Source organism: Diachasmimorpha longicaudata, chromosome 3 (assembly GCF_034640455.1).
Source record: "Diachasmimorpha longicaudata isolate KC_UGA_2023 chromosome 3, iyDiaLong2, whole genome shotgun sequence".
NCBI lineage: Eukaryota > Metazoa > Arthropoda > Insecta > Hymenoptera > Braconidae > Diachasmimorpha > Diachasmimorpha longicaudata.
In genome coordinates, this window is record NC_087227.1 from 11,442,289 (window position 1) to 11,459,883 (window position 17,595).

Sequence of the window (17,595 nt, forward strand, 5' to 3'; positions counted from 1 at the left end):
GAAAATGTTGACGTCAGAAATATTGATGAAACGTCAGCAGCAGATGGCACTGGTGCTTGAGAGCAGCTGGGTTATGTTTCATCCAATTTCCTCTTAAGATGTTCAATAAATTCAGCTATTACTTAATTCCAAAAATGTTGTCATAGGCTAAACCCCAACTTTCACGACTCGAAACAAGAGAAAACAATTCTTCATCACAATCATCCCCCTCACGCTAATATTGTTTTTAAAAAATGTTGAACTATAGTTTTTACAATTTTCACCCCATAAACTCTAGCACAAAACTGATTCCAGCATGGGAGCACCTGAAAATGGTTTCAGTCAGTTGCTGTTCAGTTTTCATCGAATATCTTAGAATCTAAGGGGCTATCAAAAATCTTGACATAACCTATCATATACCATTCAAAGTGATCTACAAAAAAGGCCTTGGCCAAAATGTCGTAATTTTCCATAGATTAGAAGATAGAATCCTCGAAAACAAAACCATTTACCAGCTCCGCCACTGAAAACGGTCTTTTCAGCATTTTTCAATAACAGTAAATGAAGTCGTCCTTAATTTTTTCCCTAAAAGTGTTCGATTCACTTTTCCAACCGCAAAATAGTGAAATTCCACCGCCAGAGCCAAATCGCACGTTAAAAAAAAAAATTCAAAAATTCACTTACGTTCGTCGCGCCTTGATCGCCCAATCCATATCGTGCGACGTATCCACGCGTGATAACTTGAATACAATCCACAAAACTAATTATCCCCCAGATGAATCAATAAATCCCGAACAACTCTGGTGCCAGTGACCCCTCAGCCTGAGCCTTGAATAGAATTTCCAAATGATAGCACTCGCGCACCCACAATTCACCACAATAGCATAACCACACGGATCAAATCATACGAACAATAATCAGCGAATACAATCTTGAACAATTTCCGATGACGTTGAAATCACTTCATACAATCATTGGCATTGGAATGGGTTTTATTTCCCACAAAGTGTGCGGCGTAGCGCAAGCGTCCGTTGGACGCCCCGATATCGTCTGAAGACACAACATTCGTCGGTAAAAACTCGCTATAATCCACAGATAAATCCATTTGATTGATCACCAGAATATCGTCGGATTAATGATCAGTCGTCGATGGCGTTCGTCAATTATTCCATGAAATACTTCGTCAGACACTCGACTGTTCCCTTTTATCACGACCACTTAGATTTTTCCCTTTCAACTATTTCAACTCCGTCACAATATCGTCAGTGAAGAAAACAAATAAACTCAGTGGACGATTATATTCTTTTTTCAACAATTGGAGGGAGAGGGAAAACTAACGACGCGGTTTTCGGGAAAAAAAAACGAGCCGCGAAGCTGCCACGACGACGGCCCAGCGGAGACTGAGGCCGAGTGCGCGCGCCGTTGCTGATGCGCATGGCGGAGTATCGGTGGGGGGAAGCTATTGGTTGCGCGGGATGGGGAGGGAAGCACAGTTCTGTGGTGAGAGGGCTCGGTGCCCCTCGGTGAAATTAAAGGGAAAGAGATTCTTGGGGGGGGGGGGGGGATTTTTGGGATTAAAACGTGGGGAGGTATCCTGCTGGGATATTGGGCATTCACAGAATTTTTATTATATTTTTACTGAAAAAAATATTTCGCACAAATTAATTGTCCCTCTTATTATTATTATTATTCTTATATTTTATTATTGAACATTCAGTATTATCATCGCAGGTGATTGTATGTATAGTGATGTGTAGAAAAAAGAAACATTATAGTGGTGAAAATTTTGTAATTGTTCAAAATAAAATTTCAACGATTACAAAGCTTCCATTTGGAAACAAAAATTGTTATTATTTTTCCCAGTGTTTTGGTAACACCCTATAGATGCGGATAATTCAAACATTGACTGTGCACACGACCCCGAGGGTTTTATACCCGTCTGTGAAAAGGGAATAGAAACTCTCGTGCATTTAGTCTCCCTCTCTCTCTCTCTCGCTCTGTCTCTACTCGTCTATAGAGCGAAAGGTGGATAGGGGAGGGGGGTACATGCCGGTTTTCGATGTGGAATTAACCCTGGAGGAGAGAGAAGAAAAAAAAGGGAACGTTTCGGTGATGATATAGAGAGGGGTTTTATCGGGGAGTGGTGAAGGGAGCTCGTCGTATTTTTTTACGTCCCTTTTCACGCTGGATATTGATTGGAAAAATATGAGATGGATCAGTCGTACTATTGCCAATTTGCTTTTTCTCCTTACTTTTGTTGTTTTTTCGTGAAAAAAAAATGATTAAATATTTATGGTTTAATCTCTGAAAAGAGTTTTAATTTTGTTGCATTCATTTCCTAGTCTGTGATCAAATTAATTGTTGCGGTTAACCCCAACAATACGAAAACTATTTGAAGTAAGATATTTGTGTAATTTCCGATATATTATACCGGACGCGATTTCACTAGAAAATTTTTCAGTCACTCACTCCCTTCTCCCTCACCCCGTCACTTCAGTTTCATGTGCACTTTGATTGCAATATGACGTAAGGCATTTCCCTCCGCATTCGGTGAGTGCCAGAGGATAGAAAGGTAAAAATTCCCCATTTTTATCTCTCACTTTTACTATTGAAAAGGTTTATGTGACAATACAAAATGAAAGGCTGTCACAAATGCAGAAGCATTAAAGAATAGAAGACTGAGAGTTTATAACAATTCTGATTATCCTATATAAAATTTTTTCACCTCTGATTTTTCCCTATTGGTATTGTCTAGAAAAACCTCTTTATATGTTTCTGGTCTTTATGCCTCACACTAAATTATCTGGTTGTTGAATTAGAAGCAGAAAAATTTCCATTCCCGTTCCCCAAAACCCTCAATACCTCTGCGATATTTTTTTTTTCATCTTCAAAATCCTCAGGTAAAAGGAGGTCGGTCGCGAGGGTATTTAGGTAGGTAAGGAAGAAGTGACAAATGTGTGGAAGGAACGAAGGGAAAGGTGAAAGGGAAACCAAAAAAGGGAGAGAGAGAGAGAGAATCATCGATCATTACAGCAGAGTCAACACTCAGACGTTAGCAACGTGCGTGTACACACAAAACGGAATTACAGTTTGTTACACTACCTTATTATCCCTCTGATTATACCCTAAGTTGTAGAATTAAGTATTGGAAATTAATCAACAATTGAAATTTATTCGTTACCGCTTTCCTAATGACTCATCAATTCCCAGGGTTGAGAAAATAAAGTTGGGGTTGGGAAGGGGAGGGGTAATGATTGAAAAATCCACTATCATGATTCATAATATAACTCCGTTAGTGGTAAAATTCCGGGGAAAACAATTTTCCTGCAAATTTCCTAATTTCCATTCTAGAATAGGGCGAAATGGATGGCGATGTTTCTTCGCCAACTGAAATTTCTCATTCTATCGACGAGACCAATCACGTTCCCCTCATCATTGAAAAAATTGACGATCAAAATTTATAACGGTTGCCCTTAATGCAGTAAAACCACATAAAACCCCCGAAAAAGAAAAATGAAATAAAAATAATACAGCATGATTTAGTGATAATAAAGAGAGCCCGCAGGCTTGACGATCAGCCAATTTTTTGCAGACACATTCCTGGGGGCAAGTCGAAAGGATAGCTCAACCGAGTGAGTCCCTCTCTTTTCTTGCGACTTACCCCCCTGGGTTGCCATAAGGGACCACGTAAGTCTCCCGGGTATAACGCCCCACTCGACCAACCTCTCAGGGTGAGCGGGTTTTCTTCTCCTTTATTACTATCCCCAGTATTGCTCTTTCAACGAAATATATAGGATTGAATTCATGCTCTACGCAATTTGTAGGGAGAGTTTGTATTTTTTTTCGACACGGAATGACAGAAAAATAATTATTGAATGGTTTTTATTGCTCCATTGCAAGTGCTATTTTTTAAAACAAATTTCATTGGTTCCTCGTCATCAATTCAGTGAGTTTTATTTTTATTGAGGTTTATTAATGAAAAAAATTATCCTGATGAAAATAAAAATTGGGGAGAGGCCACATTACTGGACTGGAACAGAAATTTATAATCACATATTAATTTTGCCGAAAATTGAGAGATCGAAATGGGGAAGTGATAATCTTAATCAAAAAATTCTCTCAGTGTGGTTCAAGGATTTTTAATAAATATTAAATAAATGAGACACTCTTGGGTATTTGAAAAATGTCGAACAAAGTGTGAGATATTCAGACATTTTTTTACTCCGTAGACCCTAGACTAGGAACTCAACCAGAATGCGTTTATTCATATCACGTTTGAATTTATGTCGGTTGAAATTTATTTCAGATTTTAATCTTCAAAATTCAAGTTAGGTTTATATTATGTTAATGAATATTTCGGGGGTTTGAGGGACACTTTATGGGGACTTTTGTAGGTATACCCAATGATCCACACGGTTTTACGGTGAGGTTTCATCAAAAGTCCTGGGGAAGTTTGCCGACTACCTGCACCTTTTTCTGAAACTCCGGATCGACCCGTGATGTCGGGGAATAATGAAGGTCGGGAATTTTGATAGCCGCAGGGAGAGGGGAGGATGGAACGTGAGATTGATCGGTAACCGCACTATGGAATTTCATGATGACCAATTCAACATGCTTCCGATGAACTTTTGCCATCAAATATAGGAAACATCGATTCAAACAGTGACAATTCTTGGACTTCAATGGATTTGAAATTCGGCTGTCCCAGTAGAAAACCCGTAACGGACCAGACCTGGGACTGGAATGTGTTGAGTGAGGTTATTAATAGTGACTTCAGAAGTTGACATATTCGGTTATCAAATCATGCGCAGAAACTAATATTCCCCGAGAAATTTAAATTCCAGGGAATGTGAAATCCGGAAGTCACAGTAAATAATTTCCCACTTTTAACAATCGTCGTTCCACTGATAATTGGCTTCGTCATGTAATTTTTCCTATCCAGTAGTGTATTGAGAGTTGATCATAAATCAATTTCTACAATCAGTTACTTCAACCTGATCAAGCCAATAGAATTTAGAAAAAAAAAAATACACGAGAGAACAACGGTTGTTGCTCCTTTGTCACCGGTATCAGACAGTTGAGCACGATCGTGCATTGTATGCTAATGAAGTAATCCCACAAAAAAAGTCAAACGAAGTGAGTCGTATTTACATTCTGCCCCTCACTTCCAAAAATTTCCGAACACGAGAATAAACTGCCCGAGAAATGAAAACGAAATGGGAGGTAATGACAAATGTTGGAAATTTATGCTCCATAAATAGTAGGAGTGCCATTGATAATTTCATGACACATGTTTCCATCAATATATACACAAGACAGCGGAGAATCCCGTTGTGAATTAATTACCCTGAAACGAGAATAATTAATTACTCCACTATGGATATTTGCTGAAGAGCATTCGAAACCAGATGACGATTATCAACATTAATAATGCTTAGTCAATCGCAAAGAGTAACCGAGTACATCAAACCACCAGAGTAGATCTCAAGCTCCATTGCTGTTAATTTTGAAATGATACAAATGGTAATTATCCCCAATTAAGAAGTGTTAACAAATAATTTCTTCATGACAATTAATTACGAGCTGGATGGCATCGATCGCTAACGAAAAATGTTCCACTGTTTCCTTTTGATAGAGAATATTTTTTCCCCAGAGTCGGCTCCCGGCTGTTCATTTGAATGTTCGATTTTCTTCACCAAAATTACGGACACCATTTTCCATTTTTTTTCCACCTCCGCAGTAACTAAAATAGCATCCACATCATTGAATGCAAATTCCCTGTTATTTCAGAGTCTAAAAAACTGACGTACCAAAAGTTTACGAACCTCCGGAGGATCGTGAAATGGCCCTGGAGAGAGATGGGCCTCACTCACTGAACCTGGAATGACGGGTCTTTGTGTTCAGAAAAGGGTGGGGTAGAGGTGGCTGGAGGGAGGACGAGGAGAAGGGGGGGAGGGAGGGGGCTAGGCCAGGCGATGCGAAGGTTGGGATAATCGTTGGATAGAGTGAGTCAGTCTGACCACTTGTTACGGATCGAAAGAGGATGAAAAATGATTTCAAGCCCATTTGGTAAAATGGAGAGACGAAGAAGGAAAGCGCCCAGAGAGTGAATGTCAGGGCTCGAAGGACGGCTTTTGTCAGATCCCGTGAGTGTCTTTGCCACTGCTCCCTCTACCATTCAAACTATATATTACCATATGTAGGATATATTGCACCTATATATTTCTATAGATTACATTTATATGGGGATTTGCAGCTGGCTGGATAGATAGTGTACTGGTACATGAGGTGAATTTGTGGAGGGAGAGGGGGGTAAGGGAGCAATGACCACAAGACAAGCATGATTATCAGCTGTGGATGGGTGGTGAGAGATTACAGTGATGCTGTGGTGTTGGTACAGCCGCTGAATCCAGTAATTCTGTTTTCAAGGCGTATTCAGTGAAATAGATCAGATTTGCGAAATTAAAAAAAAAAATGGTGGACGAAAGGGACACGTTGAATGTCACCACCCAACAGACGAAGTAATTTTTATAAAAAATTTCGCTCCATGAAAAATGTCACTACTAATCAGAGCGGGTCTCTCAATATGGCTTCCATTGGACTATGAAATTTCCAGATTCCGTAAAATATGACCAAAGTGTGTTCAGCAGATACGTGCATTAAGGTTCCATTAAGGTCCATCCCCCACGCCCTTCAATATTGCCAAGAGGCCATCGGAAAATCTCGGTCGACAATCTCTCCGTATCCCTCAGGCTCGATTCAACCTATACCCCAGGTAGGAAAAAACGAATGGGCCAACCTTGGTACAAGCACGGCCGCCGAGCTGCCGTAGCTCGGCACCCGGGCTCCAGCCAAACTCGCGCCGAACTTGGCTAGACCCTGGGATGATAACACGGGGCCAGGCCTGGGACCGAACTTTGGCCAGACTTCGGTCGCCGTACTTTGGCCGCACTCTGGGCTTACCATTCGGCCCGAAATTGGCCCAGGCCTGTTGCCGAACTTTGGCCGCACTCTGGGCTTACCATTCGGCCCGAAATTGGCCCAGACCTATTGCCGAACTTTGGCCGCATTCTGGGCTGACCATTCGGCCCGAAATTGGCCCAGATTTACGACCAGAGCTGTGGCCAGGCTCCAACCGTTGCCTGTATTGGGTTCAGAATCACCAATAAATATATGAACGGTATATCTGATAAGCAGACATGTATTTATTACCTTCAACATTATACAGAAAACAGTTTTATTATGTGACAAAACTTATATTTAAATTTATTAAATCTATTGACAAAAAAACTCAGCCAATCAAAAACTTTTTTCCTCCTATCGACATAGTACATGTTTTCATCCGATTTTGGTTGAACAGTTAAAGATATGCAGTGTTTGTATCTCCAATTTTCATGAAAGATAATCACAACTATGAGATTTTTCCGCGAACAGAATATGAAAACTCAAAAAAATGATTGCAGGTATAAATTGTAGAAAAATCTTTTGTGGATTATTTTCATCCGCTTTTAAAATAAATAATCTACGTAGATCATTTGAATCCGAAATTTAATACGACATACCATATTAAGTCTTAATAAACTCTCTCTTACAATCTAATAATATTAGCAGTCAGTCTTCAGAATTCGAAGATTGTATTAACAAAATATCCAACAAAATAACGCACCAATGTTATTTTTTAAATTAGTAGTTTAGAATTGATAAATTATCGTGCTTCAATTCAAGCATGAAAACAGTCATTATAATAGCAATATTATGGATAATTTATTCCGCTATGGATGATAAGAATTAATTCTTATATCCATAGACAATTGCTGATACGAATTATCCTGATAAGAATTATTTTTTCATCTCGGAAAGACGTCCTTTTTTTACAATAATGTCTTCTCCATCTGCAACTCCGGAACACAGAATGATATTTAGTTGCATTGATTGTGTGCTAGTTCTATATAATATTGCTTATTATATTCACTCTTTCAAACAAACTTAGAAATATAAAAAAGTCTTGGATAGGATTACATATAACTAATTAATTTCAACCCTTAAATTTGAAATCTTTGGGGAATATGGACGCAGTCCGATTGTGAAACTTCAACCTTATAAATATTATTTGACTTGAATCACCAAATACTGAAAACAGCTCTCAATGGCTGAAATTACTTTCATTAGAATTTTTCTTAAAAATTAAAAATCCACTTATTATTTTTCCCTTTAAACTTTTGGACATAATATTTAATCCCTGAACCAACAACGGATATTTATTCCCGTGATCTAACTTATGAGGAAATGACATAGAAAATACTTTATTATGCTAAGATACATCACATTTTCCAATTGTTATTTCCATCTTCTGGATTTCCGACCTCGCCAGGAGAAATATAATAAATATAATTAATACTTCAATGACAGCCGAATACTAAACAATATTCATATATTAATATATATTCTGCCCAATGAAACGCCTCGCGATAAAAATATATTGATAATATAAACTTTTCCTATTAATCGTACCTTTTATCAAGAATATCACAACTAATACAATTACGAAAATGAACTAATGGAGTCATATTAACACAGTGATTTTACAATTCCATTTATCCCGGAAAAATGAAGTATTATCGATTGGTATCAAAGGAACAAACTGAATTATTCTCGTTATGATGACTTGACCCGCGTTGTCGTTCCTTACGCCCACCCTCTCGATCGCCAGAACGTGACAACCAAGTACTTACTTCTGACATTATCTTCTTCTCATCAGTGCTGGATCCTATTACCTCAATTATCACATCAATCAGTACTTTGCATACTGTAGTGTTATAAAAATTTTTCTTTTTCTTTCCGCCAGCTTCCTTTCCGTAACCAGAATAGTGCAGTGACACTGTCTTCCTCAGAACCGCAGATAGGATAGTGGAAACACATATTTTCATCTCTTTTTTATTGCTTATCAAAACTCTCATGAATAATCGCTAAAAATAAAAGAAGGGAAATTTTTTTGAATTTATGAACATGAGAAGACATCTTTGGGCTCATCGCCAGCGGGTTGGTTCTATAACCAAAGCGTTCCAGTGACGTAGACTTGAGTCCCGGTGATGAAAGATTTTTTCATCACCAGAAAACGAACCCAGTGCATGTGTCACCGCCCAATTTATTGATTTTACATAAAAAAGAAGAAAAACGATCAATTTCAGATATATTACCAGTGTTTCTACGAGATTTGGGTCCGTTGTCAATATCGCTTCGTATTCCTGGAACTTATCATCCATTTCAAATGGTAGTGGCGTAGACATCTGCTTCTGTATTTCAAGCAAGCTAGGACCAGAAGCTGGGGCTAGATTAGTGCCAATGATTGTGGTCTTGAGCTCATTCATAGACTGCTTTAAATCGTAAGCCATCCTGCGTCTTAAATTTTCGAGCTTTTCATCTAATTGCTGATCAAAGTAATCTCGAAGGGAGTTCAGGATTCGACGTTCATTATCAGCATAATGACTAGATGACAACTGGTTTTGTGGTCCCAGCATTTTTGGCATCTTAGCAGGGGGTACCATCATTGATCGTGAAGTTTTTGGAGTTCCTGGGCTCACAATCGAATTCAATCCGTCTTCAGCGCGTGTAGTAGACGATGCACGCCTTTTTCGGTTACCTTATGAAATTAAAGGAGGACCAAACGATATAAATTGATGGGTAGCAGCATCAGATGAAAAAAAAACTACCCAAGCCCCCACCAAAAATATATAATATAATCTAATTCTATATAAGTTCCGAATTTTGTAAAGAATGTTCAAAATATAAATTGGACCATTTTCAAATATTTATAAATATAAATTTTTTCATGCGGGAGGAACTTGGCCGATGATTGGTCATGGAATATCCGAGCCGATTTTACCTGAAGCGTTATGGACTAGTGGTGAAGGAGGTGTCAAATGAAGTTCTTTTCTTGTATTTCTCGCTGAGTCCATCGATTTTGTAGGTGACTGCAGAATTCCATCGGAGGAATCATTGCTCTCAGATTCATCAGTTTCGACGTCTTTAAGCAAAGTAATATTCTTCCTTGACCGCTGTTTAAATGATAAACATGCACCTGGAAATTATTGAAAATGATGATTTATCCCTGACCGGATCATTTAATTAACACGAACTTAGAATTACGTGCTACAGTCCCATATTACCTCAAAATTGATTTATTACCTGTTGGTACAGATCGCGATTTACTCGACATTTGAAAAAAGCCAGAATTATTTTGAGCCTTTGAGGCTCGAATCTCCTCAGGATTAGCTATAAGACAATCATGATTTTCGTCTTCAGAGTCAGATCCACTCTGGTAAATGCTTTGAAATCTTGTCTTTGGTTTTGCTTGTATACCTACGAAATTTTACAAGTTTGTAGTGAAGTAGTAACACAACGTAAGTTGTCTCCAGCCTTTGTTTTTTATAGCTATTTCAAAGTGGGGAAAGAATGCATGCATTTGAAAAAATATTTTTTTTGTAGAACCTATCGCTCCTACAAAAAAGGTTTCTATCAAAATTTTACCATTTTCCGTAGATGTTCACTTTGATTTACCTCTTCACAACAGAATTATAATGCTTTCCTACATAAGAGATGGTGGGGAAAAATGGAACGTTTCTCGTCCCCTCAACATTCCAATGCTTTTATGTATAAACAATCATATCAAGTGTAAATCATAAATTTTCCACTTTATCTTGTTCGCACGTAGTGATTTCTGTTAGCGACTCAATTTTTTGATGAGTAAAGAATTGCAATAAAAAAAAATAACCTAATATTTTTCGACCACAACATAATAAAAATTTTCTTATAAAATCATTCAATGCGATTCTCTCTTAAAACGATGTTTCGAGACAAATACACATGTAATGACTGCACAGATACATAATTAATATTTATTTTGTAAAAGATTTCAAAAATTCGGTCAATCTAATTCCCAATTTAGGGAACGATGGGTCTTTTGATGTTAAATACGAGAGTTGAATAAATTGGGGATGAATAATTGGGGTTAAGAGTGGTTATAATTGTTGATAATTGACTTTTACTTCATATTAACAGGACTTACCAGACTTTGGAGTTTGATTTCTAGGTGGAATCGGGATTTTAGTACTAAAGATGTTGTTTAGTTGAGACTTTGATGCAGTTAAGGGTTTTGCTGAAATTTTTGCTTTCGAGGAAGTTTCGGACCTCCCCCCCTTTCGATCATTTTCACCATCGGTTGTCTCACAGTTGAGAGTTACTTGGGCCTTTTTTAATCTTCTGCGACCCTGATCCAAATCAGCTGAACACAATCAACATATGATCCTTTAATATTGAAATGAACCCATCGAGCAATTCATCAAGTTATAAGTGGAGTCATTTCAATTTTTGTACCTGCTCCGGTGATGAAGCAAAATGGATAACTTTGCCAAGAGTCCTTGGGCGAGTGCAATTTTTCCAAGTAGTCGTCAAGTAGATGATATTCAGTTGTCGGTGGGAATTTACAGGTGTCTTCTTCTGCACTATTAAACCATTTTTTCGGCACCAAATCAATGCATGGTAGCCCTTTTTCGTTTTTCTCGAGAAATTCGATGACTGCGAATGGTTCGCTGAGATTTTTTGGATCGCGAGATGGATGTGAGGTTTCCGACATTTTAGGTTATGAAAAAAAATCACGATTCGTACAATTGAACCTGGTGTTTTCGAGTAGTTTCATATAAACTGATAACTTTGCAGAATGATGCATATAGCTTATTATTTAACAGAAAAAATTGCGTTTCTATTTCCATGTGTTTTGAACGGTTTTTTGTCATCACCCCACTGATGCTTCTTTTTTAGCGCCACTATTCCTTCAAAACGATTATATCACAAATATCTGTCAAACACTTAACACACATTTAATTCACATTAAATTCTCACTTCTTGTAATTTACCGTCAACTTAGTTGGTGAAATCCGAATTTGAGACAAAAAGCCCGATAAACGGATGATACGAGCAATTATGAAAGGTTATGTACACGGACGCCAGATCTAACCGATTTATGTCCCACTTGCATGTAACGACTCCACTATTGAAATTTTCTAACGACCTCGATGATCGGATTTTCATGTCGATTGTTGATTTAAAACATAAAATTGTTTGTTTCTTCCACAATTTTAATCACGAGTTCAACTAAAACATATACCCTCATTCATATACCCTCTTACCAAAAAAAAACTGCATTTCACAATGCGAACAATTTTTACGTTATTTTCTAGTGGAGGAGGGATATGGCGTATTGTCGTCCAGTTACATTTAATAAAGCACATTTGTGTTTAATTTTGTGTGCCTTCTTACATGTCATTTCAGCTGCCCAGGACTTAATGTAGAATATTCCTACTCGACTGGAAAAGTCTGGATAACTAAACGCCTCTTCCCTACTACTTTCCTGGTGTCCGAAAATATATATACCAGTAAGATCATCACAAATTTTGGATTTTCCTGATTTAACGAGAATTTGTGAAATTACGAAAACTTTCTCAATATCTAGGAGTACCACGTTATTTGGATGACTTGTCGTCAAGGTTAGACCATTGATGTTGATCATATTTGATGTTAAATGAATTTCCCCATCAATTATCATCGTTGTAGGCTTTCTCGCGATAACCCAATCACTCAGTATGTGTTTCTGATTAATTACCATGGTTCCTCCAGACTCCATCTCAGTTAGTCTGTTGATAATTTGTGTGAGTGGTTTTATCGAAGAATGAACGAGTTTTTTAAATAAACCAATGTAACTCTCTCCCCAAAACGCTGAGAGCTCATTCAGAGGAATTTTAAAGTATTGGGCATCATTAGCAACGTGGATGATACTATGCCAACTGAGAACTTGAGCCCCTTCATCATTATAAACATCAGGTAACGTCTCGAAACAAATTTTTAGCAGAGATCCAGCATATTCACTCAAATCCTTAACGAATTCCTTACTGTTTAAAATTCTGCTAGCAAAGACAAATAATGAGAAATGACAACGTAAAGGTTTCGGTAAGAAATCTTGTAACACGACGATACCACAATAATTAAGGAAAAACTTGAATTGTGATGCTTTCCATCTTGAGATATTATTCACATCAAATTCTTTCCTTTGAAATTCAATAGGGATATCGGCTTTTAATGACCTCATAATACCATCAAGCCGACGAACATCAGCTAATTTGATCCTCTGGGCTGAACTTCTCGTTAGCCATTTATCCAGCAGCCATTTCATATTACCAGAATAGAATAAATGCATTAAATCTAATGGCACTTGTTTTGTCAGATCGAATCTATCCAAAGAGAGCAGCGGGGACACAGAACCTTCATAATGATGTTCTGGTTGAACTCGCGTCTCGTAGGATACTTTAGTGCGTAAATTTGCATTGGTCACTGGATATATGCGTTTTCCTCGTCTTCCACAACCTACTGTAATGCCCTTGGTGAAACACCTTCCACAGGCATAGAAGGCTCCAGGAGCTTTGTGGCAGCAAATGAATGCTCGAGCTGGCGAATCAGCCACTATTGCTACAATTTTCACCTCAAAAACCTTGTCATCAATGCGCAAACCATTTTCTTGGAGTTCATTGGCCTCTTCAACAAAATCAGTCATGAATTCTGTGGCTGATAATGGTTTCCCATCCCCACAATAAATCGCGGCAGCAAAGGGTTTGGTAGTGTAATTTGGATGCTGTATTTTTATTGAAATTGGCCAAATTTCCTTCTTAGCATTCCGGTATACCTGCATACCGTCAATATGAACCAGAAGAGAAATGTCGTTTTCTCGATAAATTTGAGTTGAAATTATTTTTCTGAGTCCCGAGGCGATTCCCAAATAAATGAATTCACCTGGAATCTCATGAACTCCTCTCATGGTTGTTAGGTGTCTGCAATGGGGAGTTTGCAAAAGCTGCCGTGTAGTCTTGGGTATTGATGTGTAACCTTCACTTCTTAAAATGGCTAACAATTCATCGATTGCTTCTGCTGTTGTAGCTCTTCTGAATTTCACTGCCCATTGATTAATTTTTTGCTCCATTCCCCGCGGTTCCAATTTGTCCAGAGTTTGTGTATTCTTGTCTCTAATGCTGTCAGTGAATACTTTGTTGAAATCATTGTCAATGTCATCTGAATCACCATCACAACCTGAGCCCCCAAGAATTGGTTCATCCCTGTCTCCAACGCTGCTATTGGATTCACTGATGCAATCATTAAGATGCTTATACGAGCCACAATCACCATCACCACCCGACCAACTATCACCACAAGCACTAGCATTATCATCGAGATGTCGAACATCGACATCTCCACTAATTTGATCCACAATAGATCCACTACGGATAGTTATTTCATTGGCTGTTGGCAAACTAACCTCTTCCTCATCGGCATTATTGCGTTCACTGTAATCCGGAGTTTTTTCTTTAGCGCCTTCTACGTTTACAGATTCTTTTTTCTTCAGTTGATGAAAATGTCTGTATTTTTTAACCCGTGAATATGAACTCTGAGACATATTACAATAGTAAAAGAGTAATATTAAAATAATAAATTGCCGCACACGACACTCATGTCTACTGCCACAATCAGACTACTCAACACGCCATCTTACGGGCTGTTGTCATAGAATGTGTGGTATACGGTGATATCCACGCATATTTTCCCCTGAAATAGTATGTTCAGAAGAAATAATGGTACCTTCGGAAGAAGGAGAATCAAAGGACGAAAAATTTAGTGAAGGAACATTCCCCATGAGAATTCAATTTTTGGAATGCTGTTCCATATGGGACCCAAGCCTGGCAAACCATGCCCCTTGTCTGCCTGGCCATGTCTCGGGGCAAGCTTGGTGACCCAAGCCTGGCAAGCCATGCTCTTTACCAGTCTGGCCATACCTCGGGTCAAGCGTGGTTGCCCAAGCCCGGCAAACCGTGCTCTTTGCCAGTCTGGCCATACCACGGGCCAAGCTTAGTGACCCAAGCCTGGCAAGCCATGCTCTTTGCCGGTCTGGCCATGCCTCGGGCCAAGCTTGGTGGCCCAGATCTGGCAAGCCAGTCTCGTGCCAGACCTGGCCCGTTTCGTGGACATTGGCATTTCCTACCTGGGACTCCAGTAACGCTTCCTCACGAAACAGTATTTTATCTTTTGCCAGTTGGTGCATTTGTACCCCTCCCAACCCTTGTCACCCCCCCTCTTTATCTCGCTCTCTCGTTTGTTACTATACCCCCGAGGGAAACTCGTCGACGACGATAATTCGTTGGACGCCAAAGCGACGCGTCTGTGTAATCACGTTAGTCCCGGCGTCACGTTACTTTCCCGCACTGTAGGATAGTACACTTTGGTGCATGCATTAGCGGCCGAAAATGGATTGTAACTCTCTCGACACTTTTTCTCCCTTCTTTCGTTTTCACCTAAATTGCATTGCACTGAATTTAGAAATTTTTCGAGTTTTACGTAATTGATTCTGTTGTTTCGGGTGAGTCTCCATTAATCTTGATTGATGCACTCGTGCAATTGTATTTTTTATGATAAAATTCAATTCTTGAAGACATGATATTATTTAACGTCTGATGTATATTTTACTTGATCAGCTGGTCCCTTAAAAACCCCAGAGGTCGGTCTACCAAATTGGACCCACCTCACATCCTCTGCCTGGGTTGAGGTTGTTAGGGTTTTTGTGGATCCCCAAACCTTCTCGGTATTTCCTTTCGAAATATCCTTGAGACTTGGCCAACATTCTAGGGCACCGTCCGGCCCGTGTTCATCCTGATGACTGATTTAATTATTATAACTGATGATTTTTCCAGTAATCATCGAACAATCGAGTTTCACTATCAAATTTCCTAAAAATGTGCGGCAATTCAACAACAAATTCCGTCCAACGATTAGTCTTAGAGTTTAAAGGTTTTTGGACAATAGATGTTTTTACGAGTCTCTATTTTATTCGGTGCTTACCAGTTATCCCAGTGTAATGGTTTGTTATGTTACTATATCCAGCGAAAAATCTCTGAGTTTTCCCTCGAGACCATAAAAAAACCATTGCAAAAGTTAATTTACGGTTGCTATGAACATTAACCCAAAATTGATTTTTTTATTCTCTCGTTTCTTCTCCAGTGAAGAAAAAAATGAAACAAAAAGAGACACAACGCACACACACATTGGTTTTTTACAGTGTAGAGAGACTCAGTTACCTGTGCACAAGTATTTTTCAACGAAGGCGATGGAGCCTCTAATTTTAATAATTGGATGTACCCCATCAGGGTTGGGGCAACGGAGTAGGTCTGCATTAGGACTGTCGCACCTGCCCTTTACCATTATATGTCGAACCACGTTCTACCTTTCAACAATTCCCGTAGGTTACCTATCAGGGCCAGACATATACCTGCCTCATCGTAGCATCAGGACAATCCCCAAAAACATTCTTCAAAAAATTCCGTCGAAACCATTTGTTGAATCGATTTTACACCAGTGTAAATTTCATGTCACATGACACACATCGGCACAAATCAAGGAATTCCCTAATCAAATTGTTTATCTGCTGATGACTGCTGTTTATATTCCATCTCAACAAATTTGTCCCACTGTTCCAAGTTACTCCGAAAGTGAAGGTAAGTCAGCGCATAGTTTGCCAAACTATTTTCATCTGTATTACCTCAAGATAGGGCTGGTGAATTCAAACATACCGTAGTAAGCGTGTGATAATTTATAGCTGGAGTAATCGAGCAAGAAAAAAAAAAGTGACTGGATTTATTGAAATTCCAGGGGAATTAATTACTTTATCGCTACATAAATTCTAACGACGACATCCAATCTCTTTATTCAAGCTCTACCAAGGGAAAATTTCATTAAAAAATTGCGTCCCAAGTCGTAAGATAAATTTTCCCCACCCGAGAAGCAGTTTCAATAGTAATATTGAAATCTAAAAGTAAGTTTGTCCAACGATATTTTTTTTATGGTCTGAGGGTCGTTGTGAACTCTAAGCTGGGACTAAAAACTATCACGTGATGGTATAAATCCATGGAGAGATATATTTTTTAAAAACGATTGAAAACATTCAAAACATGGAAATTTAACCTATTCCATTACTACTTAAGGGTTAAAAGTCTGGCCAAGTTGGTCGTGGACAGCTGATTTCTACGAAAACCGGTGTCGATGGTTTTCCCGTCAGCTGGCGGAAGGTGGAAACCCTCGGTGTCCCTTTTACGTATAGCATTACGCTTGAACCATGACGTAGAGAGGTCATTAACCGCTTTCGCAGGCGATACGGCAACTTTTTTTATAGCTCTAGTTTAATTCAAACTTTTTTAAAGTTTCACAACAAAAAGGGCATTCATTTGATGATTATCTAGAGATCTGCGACCCAAGAAAAATGAGTTCTAGCAGAAAGACATTTACAAAAATAAATTTTTACTTGAAAATTTATTTTCCCTGGAATTTCTACATTTTTGAGGCAAATTGGATTCTAGTACTGAGGTTTTCCAATCACACTGTGCCCGAGATCGTGACTCTATCCAAATTCATTAATAATGGAACAAAATGTCGAATGTCATAGACCTGCGGAACTTCTTGCGAAGTTTTATTCCGCCACTTTCATTTCTACAAAAAGTAAGGGGGCGAGTTGTCTAGTCGTGAGCGTCA

General features: G+C 38.7%; 2 protein-coding genes across 5 annotated transcripts in view; both read right to left on the reverse strand.

The window, feature by feature from the left end:
* LOC135160444 (protein gustavus) overlaps nucleotides 1-17,595 on the reverse strand; it is an 87,474-nt gene that overhangs the window by 30,380 nt on the left and 39,499 nt on the right. For 2 of the 4 annotated variants that reach the window (XM_064116980.1, XM_064116979.1), the window contains exon 1: nucleotides 664-1,388. The exons of the other annotated variants lie outside the window; for them this stretch is intronic. In XM_064116980.1, the coding sequence (XP_063973050.1) occupies nucleotides 664-692 (29 nt within the window). In that variant the 5' untranslated portion in view covers nucleotides 693-1,388. Of the gene's footprint in view, nucleotides 1-663; nucleotides 1,389-17,595 lie in introns of those variants that run through there. 4 annotated transcript variants of the gene reach the window in all.
* LOC135160445 (uncharacterized) lies at nucleotides 7,165-11,623 on the reverse strand. Its single transcript, XM_064116982.1, has 6 exons — nucleotides 11,353-11,623; nucleotides 11,045-11,260; nucleotides 10,165-10,338; nucleotides 9,863-10,057; nucleotides 9,177-9,619; nucleotides 7,165-8,945 (listed from the first exon to the last, which is right to left on the reverse strand). Exons 1-6 carry the CDS (start codon nucleotides 11,609-11,611, stop codon nucleotides 8,595-8,597), a joined length of 1,638 nt encoding a protein of 545 aa, XP_063973052.1. The 5' UTR covers nucleotides 11,612-11,623; the 3' UTR covers nucleotides 7,165-8,594.